Source organism: Natrix helvetica (assembly GCF_964273705.1).
Source record: "Natrix helvetica genome assembly, chromosome: 1".
NCBI classification, from domain to species: Eukaryota; Metazoa; Chordata; class Lepidosauria; order Squamata; family Natricidae; genus Natrix; species Natrix helvetica.
The window spans coordinates 116,746,338-116,764,313 of NC_138548.1; the positions used below are offsets into that span (position 1 = coordinate 116,746,338).

General features: G+C 41.8%; 1 protein-coding gene across 1 annotated transcript in view; it reads left to right on the plus strand.

Annotated features, from left to right (window-relative positions):
- The window catches only part of LOC309388789 (NACHT, LRR and PYD domains-containing protein 12-like), a gene marked incomplete at its 3' end in the record, with an annotated part of 48,909 nt that extends 35,246 nt beyond the window's left edge, over window positions 1-13,663 (plus strand). Inside the window, exons 7-9 of the mRNA XM_081946414.1 lie at window positions 4,334-4,504; window positions 10,048-10,227; window positions 13,561-13,663. Of these exons, the coding sequence (XP_081802540.1) occupies window positions 4,334-4,504; window positions 10,048-10,227; window positions 13,561-13,663 (454 nt within the window). The remainder of the gene's footprint in view (window positions 1-4,333; window positions 4,505-10,047; window positions 10,228-13,560) is intronic.
- Between the last annotated feature and the right edge of the window lie 4,313 nt (window positions 13,664-17,976).

Consider the following 17,976-nt stretch of genomic DNA (forward strand, 5'->3'; position numbering starts at 1 on the left):
AAAGGGCCCCATAAGTGGAATAGCCTAGGGCCTCTTTTCATCTAAATCCGGCCCTGTTCCTACTTATTTATGAACAATCATAATGCAACATCCCCACTTCCACACCAGTTCAAAGCAACCACCATTTCCTCACTAACTTGTTTTCCAGCTCCATTCTCATGCATGCATGCAGCAAAATTGAACTCCACTGTGACACCAGGAGCTCAAAGCGTCTAAGCACGCCACCATCTTGGGGGGGGGGGGAAACAGGTGTCATGTTATATTACTAGCCCCCCCCCCCAATAGCCTTCCCCACCCTGAGATGTCTCGTGTGCATTTAACGAGTTGCACATTCGATTAGTGAATGTGTGGGCGAAAGATGGAAGTGATTGCATTCAAGGTACGAGATTCACTCCTACAAATCATCGGGTTACAAATGGAATGTGTTGGCTCCATTTCATTTGTAACTTGAGGACTACTTGTAAATGCTACTTATTGAGTTTTTATATTATTTTCTCATTTTTGATAAATCTTAATAATAAATCTTAACAGACAGCAGCAGGTGAAGCTAGGCAAAATCACCTCAGATACCTGTACAATTAGCACAGGAGCCCCCCAGGGCTGTGTGCTCTCTCTACTTCTCTCTATACACCAATGACTGCATCTCAAAAGATCCCTCTATTAAAATACTGAAGTTTGCAGGCGATACAACAATGATTGGTCTCATTCAAGACAGTGATGAAACAACACACAGACGGGAGGTTGAACAATTAGCCTTGTGGTACAGCCAGAACAATCTTAAAATGAATACACTCAAAATCATAGAAATGGTTGTGGATTTTAGAAGAAAACCTATACTACCACCTCTTACAATACTAGACAACACAGCATCAACAGTAGAGACCTTCAAGTTTCTAGGTTCTATCATATCTTAAGACTTAAAATGGACTCCTAACATCACAAATGTCATCAAAAAAGCAAAACAAAGAATGTTCTTTCTGCACCAACTGAGAAAGCTGAATCTGCCCAAAGAGCTGCTGATTCAGTTCTACACAGGAATTAATGAGTCTGTCATCTGCACCTCCACAACTGTCTGGTTTGGCTCTGCAACCAAACAAGACAAACATAGACTCCAACGGATAATTCGAACGGCAGAAAAAACAATTGCTACCAATCTGCCTTCCATTGAGGACCTGTATACTGCACGAGTCAAAAAGGGGGCTGAGAAAATATCTACCGACCCCTCACATCCTGGACATAAATTGTGTCAACTCCTACCCTCAAAACAACTAGGGCACTGGACACCAGAACAAGTAGACACAAGGACAGTTTTCCCCCGAATACCATCACTCTGCTTAACTAATTCCCACAACACTTTCAATAATTTACTAAGACTGTATTACTATTATTCTTCTCTTCCTTCCTGGTATCTATCTCTTCCCACTTATGACTATAACCATGCTTGTATCTTTCAATTTATATTGTTTTTGTTTCCTAGTACGATTTGATAGCTTGTTAGTAACCTTGACTACCACTAAGTGTTGAATCTTCTTATTCTTGATGAATGTATTTTATTCTCCTTATGTACACTGAAAGCATATGCACCAAAGACAAATTCTTGTGTGTCCAATCACACTTGGCCAATAAAGAATTCTATTCTATTCTATTCTATTCTATTCTATTCTATTCTATTCTATTCTATTCTATTCTATTCTATTCTATTTTTTCCAAGTAATTATTGCCAGCCAAGTTTGCTATAAAAGCAGCTTTAGCAGACAGTCACATGGGTACATGGAGATCTTTACGAAGTTTGTTCTTCCATCAGCCAAGACCCTTGAGTTAGAGAAGGGGATAGCAACAATTGTACATGGTACCTTCGCAACAGTGACGTGCAGGGAGGTTTATGGCTGGTGAGGCACTGACACAGTGGTGGTTTTCAATTTTTTTTAGACTTGTGGACTTCAACTCCCAGAATTCCACAGCCAGGCATGCTCAGTTCCAATTTAAAGCGACAGCATTTGTTTTTCTCCTTTGCGAAAGAAGTTTCCTTCTTTCTTTTTCTTTTTCTTCTCCCTTCCCTTCCTTCCTCCCTCCCTCCCTCCCTCCCCCTGTCTCAAACATACACACACACACACACACACACACACAAGTTGGATCAGACTATCTCTCCTATCCCCTTCCCTCTCTCACTCAAACAAACTCTCTCTCAAACAAACACACACACATACACACACAAAGTTGGATTGGAGGGAGACCACAGGAGGAGGCAGGAAGCCAGTCAAAGAGCCATACTGGAGCACACACACTTTTCCCCAGCCCCGGAAGGATCCAGCCCAGCTTCACTGATTCCAGGTTTGAAAAGGCAACCTGGCTCTGCCTGCAATCAAACTACAGTTGGGGAGAGAGAGCACAAGCGAGCCAGAGTCCTTCCCTCCAGCCTTTGCCCAAAGCCCCGCACCAGGAGGATGAAGTTTGAATTCGTCCCGTTTCCTCCGACCCACATGTACCTTTTCCAGCTGTTTCAGAGAGGATTTCAGCTCTGCCCTTGCCTCGGGTCCTCTGAAGAAGCCCCGCCCAAACGAGCGCCCTCTACTATGAGGCAGGAGAACTGCGTGCCTCATCTACGTCAGAAATTTTTAGGCTTTTAACCCTTGCTTAACTCTGCTGGAGTGATCATAAAACACCTAAAGTCAGACTAGATGAGGCATGCAGTTCTCCTGCTAAATAGTAGAGGGCGCTTTTTAGAGGCTTTTTTAAACAGTTAAGCAGAGTCATCCACGGTGAGACAGCAACTAGCTCAGCCTGACCTCAGCTCTCGCCTTTTTCCTTTTACATTTTTTTTTCTTTTCATGATGACAGTGGTGAGGCTGTGCCTCCCCTGCCTCCCCTGACTGCACATCACTGCTTCGCAGGGAACAATTGTCTCTTTCTGTTGTAAGTGCCATTACATGAGGCTGTAGGGAGAGGCTAGGGATAATTCCTCTTCAGCAGTATTGCTCAGATTTCATTGCTTAATTATGGAGGAGTAAGTAAGTAAGTAAGAATGTTCCAGGTCTTCAGGATGAAATCTAGTCTTACACCAGATTTAATAGCCTCTATGACAGCCATGGACTTCTCTCTGAGTTCACTCATACTGGCAGCCATATTGTAGATCTGGGTTGCACAGGCAGTTACCCATCATCACTTGGAGAGGGGTTTGCAATTGTTGTTTCCTTAAAGCAACATTGGCAGCTGAGTTCTGTGTTTCAAATCTGAATGGCATTTTTGAATTTGAGGATAAGGAGAAAGCTCAGGGCTGCACCAGTAAATAAATAATCCTGTGACTAGCTGTTGTGTATGAAAGATGCAGAACTATACTTTCCCAGTGTCAGTGAAGACTTATCAAAATAGTCAACTAATTTTAATTGGAGAGTTTGAGCATCAGTAATTGTTTTGCATTCTTTGAGAAGCATTTGGTAATCCCTCCTGTCCTCCTTTATGTATGCTCAGTGAAATAAAGTTGTCTTCCTCCTATTAATTTCCCCCCTGCAAACTGGAGTTTATTTTCAGAACAACTTCACATAAGCTATACATACACACACAAACATACTTGAGAGATAAATAGTGGAACTTTTGATGGAAATAGAATATTGAATTTACCTTCAACAATATATTAAGAAAGATTTGGTGTAAGGTTATTTTGCCACTAGCAGTATATTATTCCAATCATTATTGTTAACATCAGTAAAATTTTGCTCTGAAATGCTGAAAATGCAATAAAAAGATTCAATCCCTCTTCCATATGTGCTGGCAATATTTCATGCTCAAGAATACTGATAAATAATTCATTGTAGTCTGGAACAAATTTTGAAAGTTGCAATCCCATTTCACTCTGAGATATTTTTTATTAAGAGTTGATAAACCACCCATTAAAAAATATACTGAATACTAGGATTATGTTAAAACCTATAATATTTTTATATATTTATTTTTTGAAAATGATGTTTGATGCTTTCTGATGAAAAATTGCTAACCAAATTGTGGGAATATACTTCACTGTCTAGATTACTTTCTTATTTTAAAAGGAAATTAGATTTAGAACTCCACTCTATTTAGAATACATTTTAGATTACAACTGCACACATGAAATGTGCTAGATCCAATATTTGCATTCTAGGACTTATTTTTTTTACTTCAACTTAAAATTATAAATTATTTATATGGTACTGTTAATGCAGTATCTACAGTATATCTAACCATATGATACCTTAGATTTGCTTTTGTTTTGTTTTTAATTATTATTGTCTATTTTTATATGTGATATTACTAACCAGAGAATCAGTCTAATTCTTCTGTGTAATTCCTATTCTTTCAGTTTGTTAGGATGTTCCTTCAAAGCGTCCTGCGGCAGGCATCTTGCTGAAGTCTTCAAGAAGAATCAGAGATTGAAAGAGTTATATTTGTATCCTGAGCACATAGATGACAGGACAGTAGAATTGCTGTGTGAGGGGCTCCAAGATCCAGACTGCAAAATAGAAAGACTAGAGTGAGTGATCAGTATTACTTTTAAGTTTGGTATGTGTAACTTTCTCTTGAATTCTGGAAAAGTATCCATGGAAAGATAATTACAATTGTGATATTTAACCATATTATCTTCTGTTCCTTCTGTTTTCTAAGATACAATTCTGTCTGTGATTATAATCAAAATGGTATGATATAGTTGGTTCTGGGGGATATGAGATACTTTCTTAGTTTTTAACTGTTGAGAATTTGGCAGAGGGACAAAATTTGAGGGAGGAGATCAGTTCCTAGGGGTGAGCTCAGAAGTTTATAAATGTTCATTAAGCAATTTGCAGATATGTCAGCAATTTTACTGATTAAAACATCTGCAGCTTTGCTTTGCAGTTTTATAGGTCTATAAATGGTCATTTTTGGGGAATTCTCATATAGCTTAATGTTTTCACACTCTATGACAAGATTTTATCTGACATGTACAGCAATCTTTTTGTTATTTGGATGGATTATGTCATTTTGCTGTCGCTTCTTGGACTTTCTTTTCAATTGTTTAATAGCTTCCTTTATTAAAGTAAAATTACCTGAAAATTTCTTCTTCTTAGGATTTTGGGAATCTGCTTTAATATAAATATTGACCTGCAATGTAATTGCTAATTAATTAAAGATTGTACAGGTAGTCCATGAATTACTAATATAATGGAGCCTGCTAATTACATTCATAACCAGAGGATTTGTAGGAGTGAATCATATAACTTGACTGCGATCACTCCCTCCTTTCGCCCATGCATTCGCTAATCAAATGGGTCATTACATGTACATGAGGTATCTCAGGGTGGTCAGCTTCTCTGACTTACCGGGGCTGCCTACCATTTGTGGAGCATCAGGCAGCCTCAGTGAGTCTCCTCCACTTGGCGCAGAAAAGCATTTGCATGTCGAAGGGAGGTTTTGGCAGCAAAATCATGTTGCTTCAAGCCTTGGCACGCAAAAATGTTTCGCAGAGACTGGAAGCTTCTGCGTGCCCTGATCTCATGGGACTTCAGGCATCCATTCTCGGCAAAAGCAAATGGGTGCCTGAAGTTGCACGAGATCATGGCCCCCTGAAGCTTCCAAGTCCGTGGGTGAAACGTTTTTGTGCACCTATGGAGCGCTGCTTCAAAGGGCTTAAGGAGGTTTTGCCGATGGGAAAGGAGCCCTGGAGGGGTGTGCCTGTGCCTCCAGGCCTCCTTTCTCATCAGCAAAGGCCTCCTCAAGCACTTTGTAGATGGGAAAGGAGGCCCATAGGGATATTCACGTCCCTCCAAAGCTCTGTTTGTACCAGCAAAGGCTTTTTGCAACAGGTTACTGAAGCCTGCATGAAGCCCTGTAGGCTTTGGCAGCTCATTGCAAAAAGCCTTTGCTGGTACAAACAAGAGCTTCAGAGTGATGTGCCCTCTCCTCCCAAGTTCCGCTCGGGAGGATTTTTGGAAAGGTTTTGTCCCCTTTCTTTTCTCAGGACTTCCAGCTGACAAAGAGGAGTGGGGTAGTGATAATGAGAGTTTTGTAGACAAAACAGAATAACTCTTTGGTGAGTCAGAGATGTTCCAGCAGCTTGTTGGCCAGAGGAGGAGGAGAGGAGAGGAGAAGGGTAACCAGGTACCCTCAGGTCTGCCATTCCAGTGGGAAACTGATTCAAATGTGATTGGTCGAGCCATCTGACAGCTCCCTATAAAAGGGCGACCTGTCAGAATAAGCAAGTTGCTGGGTTGTACACAGTTGTCCAAATAAAGAGCTGTTTGTTGCTGATCATCGAGTCCTGTCTCTTCCATTCTCCCTATCTAACATAAATCTAGCTTTCTTTTTCAACAACTATGTGAGAGGCTTAACCCTGTGGGAGAAGTTAGGAATGAACGTCCTGTAAAAATTTGCAAAGTCCAGTATTAAACATCTTTAATGGGAAGAATTCCAAGATGAAATGGGCTGTACCTTAGTTGGATCCATCTAAAGACCATTGGTTGAAATTCTGTAATCCAGTAGCCTACTTGCTGGAGGTCAAAGGTGCACTTCTCAAGCTTGGCAAACAGTTTGTTTTCTCAAAGTCTTTGCAACACCTCTCTAACATGCTGCCTATGAGCCTCTGCATCCTCAGGGTATATCAAGATGTCATTGAAATAAAGTATTGTAGGAAATTCTGTGGCTCAGGATCCCATAATAAACTCACATTGAGCAATAGATGTTCTCATCTTGTCTGCTTCTCCTCCAAACGTCTCAGACAACCACTCTGGAAGCATTAAAAATGGTTGCATCATTGGTATAGGTCAGTGGTGGGCAACCCGCGGCTCGGGAGCCACATGCGGCTCTTTACACCCTTTAATGCGGCTCTTCTGTGTGCCGGGTGCCCGCTCCCCTCCCTCCTCTCGGGCTTCGGAGGGAAGCTTCTGCAAAAGCCCGGGCGAGTGACAACCAATTTTGGTCCTATGACTGCAGAATGCTGCAAAATACCATAAATGCAGGCCAGTTGTTGAGTGTTTCAAATGTGATTGGAACACTCAACAAGGTGACCACAGTGTGTGTGTGTGTGTGTGTGTGTGAGTGAGAAAGACAGACAGAGAGAGGAACAGAGAGAGGGAGTGAGGGAGGGAATCAGAGAGAGACTGACAGACAGACACACACACACACACAGACAGAGAGAGACAGAGAGGGGGAGGGAGGGAGAGAAAGATAGACAGACAGAGAGACACACACAGAGTGAGTGATTAAGTGAATGAGTGAGAGACAGACACACCCACATACACAGAGTGACAGAGAGAGAGGAAGGGAGGGGAGAGAGACAGAGGGAGAGACAGAGACAGACACACACACACACAGAGTGACAGAGATGGGGGAGGGAGGGAGAGAGAGACAAAGAGCCAGAGAGAGAGAGAGAAAGAAAAAGAAAAAAAGAAAGAAAGTGGGAGAGAGAGATGAAATTAAAAACAACAACATACAAACCTGACTTACTCAAACTATCCAAGGAAATGCAAGGCCAATGTTCACATTAGTGGTTGTGACTTTGTCAGTCAATGTCAGGATGTAATTTTCTCTACATTGTAAGGCAAATTTTACGGAATTTAACGTTATCCATAAATAATATCGTTCTAAAGTTTTTGTTTTATTAGTTGTGTTATTTGTATCCTCCCGACCTATGTGGATACTTGCATGCGGAATATTCTCAATAAAAACTTATTGAAACTAAAAACAGTGTACCATCCTATGTATTTTCGGTTTTAAAAATGTGGCTCTCAAAGTAAATTTCAATCGTGGTTTTGGCGAGATTTGGCTCAGTTGAAAAAAAAGGTTGCCCACCACTGGTATAGGTGGAAGATGGGAGTTTTGAACTTATTGCTGGACTAATTGGAGTATTGTTGCTCTGAGTTCCACATTTTTCCTTCCGTCTCCTGTCGGTGTTGGAGTAAAGTTTCTGCATCTGCTGGAGAGATGTACTGTAGAGCTGGCTACGATCCCACAACCATGTTCAAAGATGCCTCCTTCCCATGAGCAGTGAGTCTGGTGAGATTAATGTCAGGCACAGGAAACCAGAACAGCTCTGGGAATTACATAAAAAGGTTTCTTTGTGGTTGATTCAACAGTTCACAAGAATCTCACCAAACTTCCATGGGAGTCCCTGATATAGCCTAAGAAGTGTTTGATACCCCCCACCCCCCACCCCTGATAGAATCCAAAGCGAGAATATTTCTTAACTCCCCCTTTAAGGGCTTTCTTCCTTTCAGCTGTAGAATCTATCACAGTTGTAGCAGTGGTGGGTTCTGGATCCCGCTGCAACTGGTATGCTGCAACAGGGTCGGGCGTCCACCACACGCACAGCGCGTGCATGCACACTCACCACCCGCAACACTCTAGCTGCTTGGCGGAGCGTCACGCAGGAGCCGTACGCTCTGTGCGCGTGCAAAAATGGCCTGGTTGAGTTAAATACATGTAAGGAGAGTGGGCATTTGGGCCTTCCGGAGCACCATACCGGAATGGTACCTGGTGCTGCCAGAACGCACTGGTACACCCATACCGGGGTACTGGCAGTAATCCACCACTGAGTTGTAGTTGTTAACCTAAAATCATGGGTCACTGAGTATCCTCCCAATCTAAGCCATTCTGGGATCGGTCTTTGGTAAGAAAAAGGGACTACCTCCAACTCCCTTCACCTATTTCCCTTCCACCTCTGTTCTTTTTCCTGTCCTGCCCCCTGCCTTGTAGGTTGGCAAGCAGCCCCAGAACTGCACAGTGTGCCCAAGAAGATTCAGCAAATGCCAGCAAGCATTCATTCCCACAGATACTTTCTCTCCCAATTTCCTGCCCAATTCCTCTCCCAATCAAATTGTTCACCTTTTAAACCCAACACCTCACTGTGTTTCTAATTATTTTTCAAACCCAACTTCTTAGCAGACATGTCCTACATATGGCTAAGTTTGCACCATCTTCAGAAAGGTTTGTGAAGAGAGTGCAGTTTTAGCTGCTTAGCAAATGGGGTGGTGAAGGCTAAACAACAAGGGCAAGACCAACAGAGAAGCCACTTTGCTCTGGGGACTGGCTAAAAAAAACCTCCCTGCTGAAATACAGGAGGGATTTTAAACCATGGAGGATTTTCGGTCCCAGAATACAGACAAAACCTCTGCTCTGAGCTAAAAGTTCTTTGAGTCTCGGATTTTAGCAGGAGGTTTTTTCAGTCACCTGCCAGAATCAGGGAGATTCCCTCTTGTCTAAAGAGGATTGGGACCAGGAATCATTTCCAGTGAGCCCCTAAAGATGACAGGGAAGCCGCTTGTCTCTGTAGACTGGATGAAAAACCTCCATGCCAAGTCCTCATGGTAGACAGAAATGATGTGTGATCTTTCCTGCTGGATTCTGCGAGGACTTTCTGAGGAAGCTGGTGGGAAAAAATGGAATTGGCAATAACAAGATTATAAGACATTGGACAAGTTTTTATAAGTGTTGCAAGTGTGCGGATCACAATCACATGCCTAAGGAGGTGCTTCAATGGCCATAACTGAAGGCATGAGTCATAAGTCTGTTCATTTAGCATCGTCATAACATTCAACAATCAGAAGACAAGAATGACTATACCTATAATTCTGTGTGGTTGGTGGTGCTGAATAAATCTAAGAGACATTTTCAAATACATTTATTTACTGTTTCTCAGTGGACATCATCACCCATATTGTGCTAGATTTTTATTATTGTTTCTCCTATCTAAATATTTAACTGAACAACAAACAGATGTGGCAATATAAGATAGCATTTTTCCTTTCTCTTTACCCACAGTACGATATTCCACCTAAAGAATTTCATTTTAGGAAATGTAACCCGTGAATATTTTTTCAATCAAAATTGTAATAAGTGAATATGTGAATTTCTTACAAAACTACAATATGTCAACATTTATTCCTTTCAGTTGGATGAACACAAATATTCCAAATTGAGTAATATTTTGAAAATATATCCAAGGAAAAGCAGTTCAGTTGCCATAAATACATTCCCTTGAATTCCTATAAAAATACAATCCATAATTATTTTTCAATAAATAATTGTGAGTATTTTGGACTGCAGACTTGATGGAGAGATCCTGACTGAATCTTGCAGCAGGCATATTGCAGAAGTGTTCAGGAAAAACCAGCGATTGAGAGAGTTGCACTTGGACATCGACAACATAGATAACATTGATAACAAAGCAATGGAACTATTGTGTGATGGGCTGAAACATCTACAATGCACAATAGAGACATTAGAGTAAGTGACTATTTATTTTGTTTGATCTGCATAAGTGTTTTTTAACTGTTAATGTTTTAGAAATATATCTAGAGTGTCAATTCAGTTGCCATACATGGTCAGATTCTCTTCAATTCCTATAAAATACATTGAATACTTGATATTCAAGAAATAATTGTAATTTTTCATATTTTTTTCTGGTGGGGCTGGGAAGGGGGACAGGAGGCAGGGCAGTGGCTTAGGGAAAACTCTGTGAATGTCCTAGAGTGGCCCAGCCAGAGCCCTGATTTGAACCCTAATGAGCATCTCGGGAAGGGGCCTGAAAGTGGCTGTCCATTGGCGGTTGTCACCCAACCTGACTGAGCAGGAGAGGATTTGCAAGGGAGAATGACAGAAAATCCCCCAATCCAGGTGTGCAAAGCTTGTTGCATCAGACCCCAAAAGATATGAGACTGTAATTGCTTCCAAAGATGCTTCAACAAAGTTCTGAGTGGAGAGTCTGGATACTTATGCCAATGGGATATTTCAGTTTTTTCTTTTTAATAAAGTTACAGACATTTCTAAAATTTTGTTTTTCTTTGTCATTATGTGGTATTGAGTGTAGATTAATGAGGAAAAATGAATTTCAACTATTATAGAATCAGGCTGCAGCATAACAAAATTGACAAAAGTGAAGGGGGTCTGAGTAATTTCTGAATGGGTCTAGGACAGTGATGGCGAACCTATGGCACGCGTGCCACAGTTGGCACGCGGAGCCATTTGTCAGGGCACGCGAGGCGCTGCCCTGTCAGCTGGCCAGCGCGCATGGGCGCGCTGGCCAGCTGAGTTCACCTTTTTAAAAGCCATTTTTCACCCTCCCCAGGCTCCAGAGGCTTTATAGGAGGCTGGGGAGAGTGAAAAGAGCCTCCCCCGCGTCCCCCGGAGGCCCTCTGGAGGCTTCAGGGACCGTCCGGATGTTCCCTGAAGCCTTTGGAACGCTTAAAACCACCCTCCGAGGAAACCAGAAGTGACTTCCGGTTTGCTCAGAGGGTCATTTTAAGCGTTCCAAAGGCTTCAGGGACCGTCCGGAGGCTTCCTGACGCCTTCGGAGCTCTTAAAATGACCCTCCCAGCTCGGAGGGTCGTTTTAAGCATTCTGAAGGCTTCAGGGAAGCCTCCAGACGGTCCCTGAAGCCTCCGGAGGACCTCCAGGGGGGCGGGGTAGGCTCTTTTCGCCCTCCCCAGGCTCCTATAAAGCCTCTGCACTTGGGGAGGGCGAAAAAAGAATGTAAAAATGGGGTAGCGCGTTGTGCGCGCATGCGCACTGGGGGGGTTGCGCATTGCATTATGGGGGTGGCATGCCCGCACACGACCCCCTGCCCTCCCCCCCTGGTAGCACACGAGCCAAAAAAGGTTCATCATTGCTGGTCTAGGACCTTCAGGCTCCTGCCCTTGGCCATACCTCCTTTGCCTCCAGCCATCCACCTCAGCCCGTTCACAGCCAGCTTTCTTCCTCTGTTGGCCCTTTTCCGGTGATTCTCCCTGGTCAATGGACATCTGGGCCTCCGACCCTTCCTCTTCGGCTTGGCCCATTTGCTGAAAAACCATTTATCCCAGGTGTTTCGCTCCATGGTACAAAAAGCTGCCAACCATTTATGGTGGACCTGTGAGGAGGCTAAAAAGTTTTGGAAAAATATCAAAAATTGGCTGGAGGCAATAACGGGAGTTAAAATAGAATGGAAACCGGAAATCTTTTTATTAGGAATAATGTCTGCGAAATACAAAAAAGAAATCCAGTATTTAATACTACATATAACAACGGCGGCAAGGATTGCCTATGCCCAGAAATGGAAAAACAAACTAACTCCAAGTGAAGATGAAATAATAAGAAAGGTTATGGATTGTGCTGAAATGGACAAACTAACTAAAGAAATTCAGGGAAAAGAAGAATCAGAATTCTACCAGATATGGGATAAATGGTATAGGTGGATGGAGGAAAGAAACAAGAATCAATGAAGGAATGTAACAAAACTCAAAAATAATAGTTATGGGTAAAATAAGAAACTTAAGAATGGTGAAACCCAAATAAAACACAATTGAATGGGGAAAAAATAATAAAAATAAAAATAAAAACTTAGTTAATTTTTGGTGATTAATAAGTAGAACGTTGTAGATGCTTATAGAATGTTTTTGTTTTTAAAATGTTTATTCGTTAACAGATAACCCATCATGACAATAATAATGAAATAATAACTCTAACTGGTAAAAACAATTTGGATATAAACTGTAATATGGGACCTGGGGAAAAGATTTACTAATTTTATTAATATTTTTTTGTTTAGATTTTGTTATAAAGATGTAATCTCTCCTGGGTACTTATAAATTCTAGTAATAAATTTTTGTCTAGATTTATTATAATATAAATATAAATGATTCTAGACAAAAGCACGTTTAAACAAATATAGTTAAATGAGAATGATGGTATATTGATGGTATAAAGATTTTTTATTTAAAATGTACAATTCAATATGAATGAAATATAAAGAATGATTGTAGTAACGCACGAAATTTATTTGTAACCAATCGACATGCTTTCTGGAAGATGTAATGAAGAATGTTTTTGTGTGCTTTTTTGTTTAATTTAAAAAAAAAACAATTGGGTGGCAGGAGGCAATGATGGGGCTGGGAAGGGTGGCCAAGGGGGTTAGGAGGGGGATGTGATTAGTGACAGATTACAGGAGAGAGCAAGGGGGGGAATGCAGGGAAATCCTGCCTGCGCTAAAAGTTCTTTGAGGTTTGGATTTTAGCAGAGAGTTTTTTCAGTCACCTGCCAGAAACAGGGGGCTTCCCTCTGTAGGCAAAGAAATGCTTGGGGAAAGCGAGGGCAGTGAAATGCAGAAAAGGGCAACAGAGCAGCCATCATGAGGGGGGAAAGCCGCTTTCATTCTTTCCTTGCTGCTTGTCTTTCCCTCGTGCCAGCAGCTCCCTTCCTCGTTTCCGTATGGAGTGCAACGCCCAGGCAGGATCCATTTTGGTAGCGCGTGCAGGGGGGTGGGGGGAGAGACAGAGCAGGCAGCATGAGGAAAGCCTCCGGAGGGCGAAAAATGCCCCAAAATCAGCTGGCTTGACCTTGCATGCCCTCAGAAATGGCTCCACGTGCCACCTGTGGCACACCTGCCATATGTTCGCATTCATGGGCATATACCTTTCAGTTTGATCTGCACAACCACTGTTTGATTATTGTTTTTCTGGAAATATGTCCAGGATGAGGCAGTTCAATTTCCTTACTTAATCACAGTTCTTTGAAGCCTAAGAAAATATGTTCTATGCTTGTTTTTCAAGAAATAATTGTAATTTTTCATACTCGTCTTTGGAGTTTTAAAGGAGGGTCCCTGACTGAATCCTGCAGCAGGTATGTTGCAGAAGTACTCAGGAAAAACCAGAGATTGAGAGAGTTAGACCTGGTCATCACAGACTGATGACAAAACAATGGAACTATTATGTTGTGGGCTGAAAGATCCAGAATGCAAAATAAAAAAGCTAAAGTAAGTAATGCATTTTCCTATACAAAATCATGTTCTAACAGTTAATATTTTGAAAATCTACCCAGATAGAAGCAGTTCAGCTTCCATTGTTTATCACATTCATTTCAGTTCAGGGGTGATATTTGGCTGGTTCGGACCTGTTTGGGCGAAACGTTTTTTACGATTCTGCACAGTTTGGAGAACTGGCAAATTGCATCACTAGCTTGCCCCACCCACCCCACCCAGTGGTGGGTTTCTGCCGGATCGTGCGATCTGGTTGGTCAGTGAACCCGGAAGGAAGTTTCCTGCCCCGCCCCTGTCACGGGACGGCGCTTGCCTGCGCTCCACCAGCTCGGGTGTGACCGGAGAAGTTTCTCTTCTCAGAAATGTCTTCAGTGGAGCGGTGGCAGCCTGTGTCCCTTTCAGGAGCTCCACTGAGGAAGCTTCTCCAGTCGCGCCTAAGCTGGTTTACGCTGCAGAGACGAAATGTCAGCCTTCGGGTTGCAAAGCCCACCTGCCTCCCCTCCGCGCCTCTTGCAGGCGGGAGGCTTCAGCTGGCCAACTTGTGTAAGACAAGACAGGCAAGCTGGTGGGCGCATGACTCTGCCCAGGACAAAGTAGAAGGTGCAGAATCAGCTGTCTGAAGGCGATAAGGCTCGGAGCCACCACCACCCCTGCTTGCCCACCAGCCGAAGCCTCCCGGGAGGTTTTGGCTGACGGGTGCGCGGGAGGAGGTCCAAGCTTTTTGCCTTCAGGCAGAGCTGATTCCGCGCCTTCTACGTTTTCTCCGGCAGAGTCACACGCCCACCCGCCTGCCTGTCTTATCTTACACAAGTTAGCCGAAGCGGCTTCTCTCTCCTCCTCATCCTGCCAGCCGAAGGAAAAGCCCCGGGGAGACGGGCTCCGCGCACTGAAGAAGAAGAGGATCCACCACCGCTTCTTCTTTAGGGGTCAGCGGAGGATCGGCTGCGGCAGCCCGCCAGAGCAGCACGCGGAGCCCGAAAAAGAAAGAAAGAAAGAAAAAGGAAGAGAACTTATAATCACAATTGAGCCCAAAATTTTGGTTGCTAAGAAAGAGCGTTGTTAAATGAGTTTCACCACATTTACAAGTTGGTCACTCCCACCAGGTCACATGACCGCTAAGCCACACCCACAAAATAGGCCACACCTACGGAATAGGTTCTAAAAAATGTGAAACCCACCACTGACCCCACCCTATATATATTTTCTTCTCCATGCAGCCCAGCTAATCTCTGTGCCTCACCCTTCACCTTGGGTCAGGTAACCAAATGTAAGCATTCCATCCTTCGCCTCAGGTGGGGTCCCAAGGATGCACCATTCCCCTGCTCTGGCCTTGCCCTGGAGTCTCCGCCCACTTGCCATTTGCCAGGTCAGGGAACGCGCCATTCCCCCGCTCCAGGCTTGCCCCAGGCCTCTGCCTGCATGCCGCCCCTGCAGCAGAGATCTTGCAGCCACTTCTTCCGTCCCTTGCTGAGCCTTGGTCGCTTGCAGAGATGCTCCATGTGCTCTCCGAGTTGGCAGCTCCTTCTCTCCGCTGCTGCTGTTGCTGGGGGAGAGAGCATCTTGTGCAATTTAGCAGTTGTGAGCCGCTGTTTTCCTCTAAGTCCCATCGCGAAAGTGCTGCAGCTGAGAGAAATAGCATTCAACATGGATGCTGCTTCTCTGTGCCACAACACTTTCCAGATGGGACTTGAAGGAAAGCAGCAGCTCACAGCTGATAAATTGTACAAGACACTCTCCCAGCAGTGCAGAGAGTAGCAGCCGCTGCCCCAGAGAACAGAGATGGAGGGGAGCAGGCCCCAAAATTTATAAAAATGTTAGAATCAATTTTTTTTGGCTCAGGCAGCAAAAGTAATAAATAGTGACACTACAGAAGAATTTAAAATATGGAAAGGAGTGAGACAGGGTTGTCCATTATCACCTTTATTATTTATACTAACACTGGAAGTTCTATTAACAGAAATTAGGAACAATCAAGAAATCAAGGGATTAAAACTTTAAAAAGAGGAATATAAAACACAGGCATTTGCGGACGAAATGGTATTCATATTAGAGGATCCATTAAAATCAGGAATTAAATTAATTCAAAAAATAGAGGAATTTGGTAAGATAGCGGGACTTAAAATTAATAAGAACAAAACAAAGATCATTACAAAGAATTTCACCAAAAAACAAGAGCAAGAATTAGAGGAAAACATGGGAATGCAAATGGTAAAAAAAGTAAAATATTTAGGAATTTGGCTGACGGGAAAATGCTCAACAATTAAGGAAGATAAGATGATTCAGAAAATTAAGAAAGATCTGGAAAATTGGAGGAAACTACAAATATCATTAATGGGAAGAATTGCCATCGTTAAAATGAATATACTACCAAAAATTTTATTTTTATTTCAAGTGATACCGATTAGCCTAGGGAAAAACTTTTTCATAGATTTAAACACATTAATTGCACATTTTATTTGGTCAGGGGAAAAAACCACAAATTAAATTAAAATTGTTACAGGACAGTAGAGAAAGAGGAGGATTTGGACTTCCCGCTTGGGAGCTTTATTATCAAGCAGCGGCTCTCAACCGGATAAGGGACTGGATCAATCTAAAAAACAGAAAATTGCTAACAACAGAAGGTTATAATTTGGAACTGGGTTGGCACCCCTTTATCTGTGATGGGAAAGACAAAATTCATAGCTATTTCCCAAAACATTTAATTAGAAAAGCTCTACTACAAATATGGTTAAAAATCAAAACAAAACACTACAACAAAATCCCAACCTGACTATCCACCATGGAAGCTCTGACATACCCGAACGTATTGGACATAAACAAGATAATAACATATAAAGATATACTAGACAACCAAGAAAGACTAAAAACAAGGCAAGAATCGAAAGATGAGGGAATGGATATAGGCTGATGGCCCTATTTACAAATACAGGCAAGGTATAAAAAAGACAGGGAAAGGGATGGATTTGATAAGGAGCTGCAGGTGCTGGATAAAATTCTACAGGGAACCGAAGAAAAATTGATTTTAAAAATATATCACTATTTATTAAAATTCAAAAAGGAAGAAGAAACTGTGAAAGAAACAATAACATGGGCGATAAATTTTGGGTATAGTATAGAATTGGTGGAATGGGAAAAATTTGGGAAATAAATTACAAATTAACGATGGCAATGGCATATAGAAAGAACATGTACAAGATGTTCTACAGATGGCACCTTCCACCAGCGAGAATTGTGAAAATATTCCCGGAGTGTTCACCTATCTGTTGGAAATGCAACCAACAACATGGAACATACTACCATACGTGGTGGACGTGCACATCTGCGAAAAAGTATTGGAAAAAAATAAAAATTGGCTAGAGGAGATTTCTACGCACCAAATTGCACTAAAACCTGAATTATTTTTGTTAGAAATTATAAAAGGAAATTATTAAAAAAAATAGATACTTAATTCTACACATAATTACGGCAGCGAGAATTACATTCGCTCAAAACTGGAAAAATAATTATACACCAACAGAAGAAAATGCAATAAAAGAAATATTGGAATGTGCAGAGATGGATAGGCTCACGAAAGAACTAAAAGAGAAAGAAGAATCTGAATACTACTCCGTATGGGATTTATTGTACAATTGGCTAGAGGAAAAGGGGAGGGGGGGAAGCAGGAAAGCAAAAAAGAAAGGAAGAAAGATCAACAAATCAATAGACAACTATAAAATCGGAAAATGATTAAAAGATAGAAATATGAGATAGACTATACCAAATAAATACTATACAAAAAGACTTAAATGTAGTAAAAACTGTTATATAAGAATACATAGAATATTAAATATAGAATGAAAAAAATGTATGAAATAATGTAAATGCACAAATATATAGTTATAGTTATAAAAGATTTATTTGTATAGATAAAAGAATCACAACAGATATGTAAAAAAATGTAATGTGTTGCAAAGATGTGAAGTTTGTACAAACAAAATAATTTTTTTTAAAAAAAGGTGTGTGCACGCACAGTCTCTCACATTTTCGGTGAACCAGTTGCTAAATTAGTTGAATCCCATCACTGCTTCAGTTTCTTTAAAAATACAATACATGGTTGTTTTTCCTAAGATAATGTTAATTTTGAGATTCCTGTCTGCAGGTTGTATGGAGTGATCTCAAATGAATCTTGCAGCAGACATCTTGCAGAAGCATTCAGGGGAAACCAGAGACTGAGACAGTTAGAACTGACCATCGTGGACTTAGAT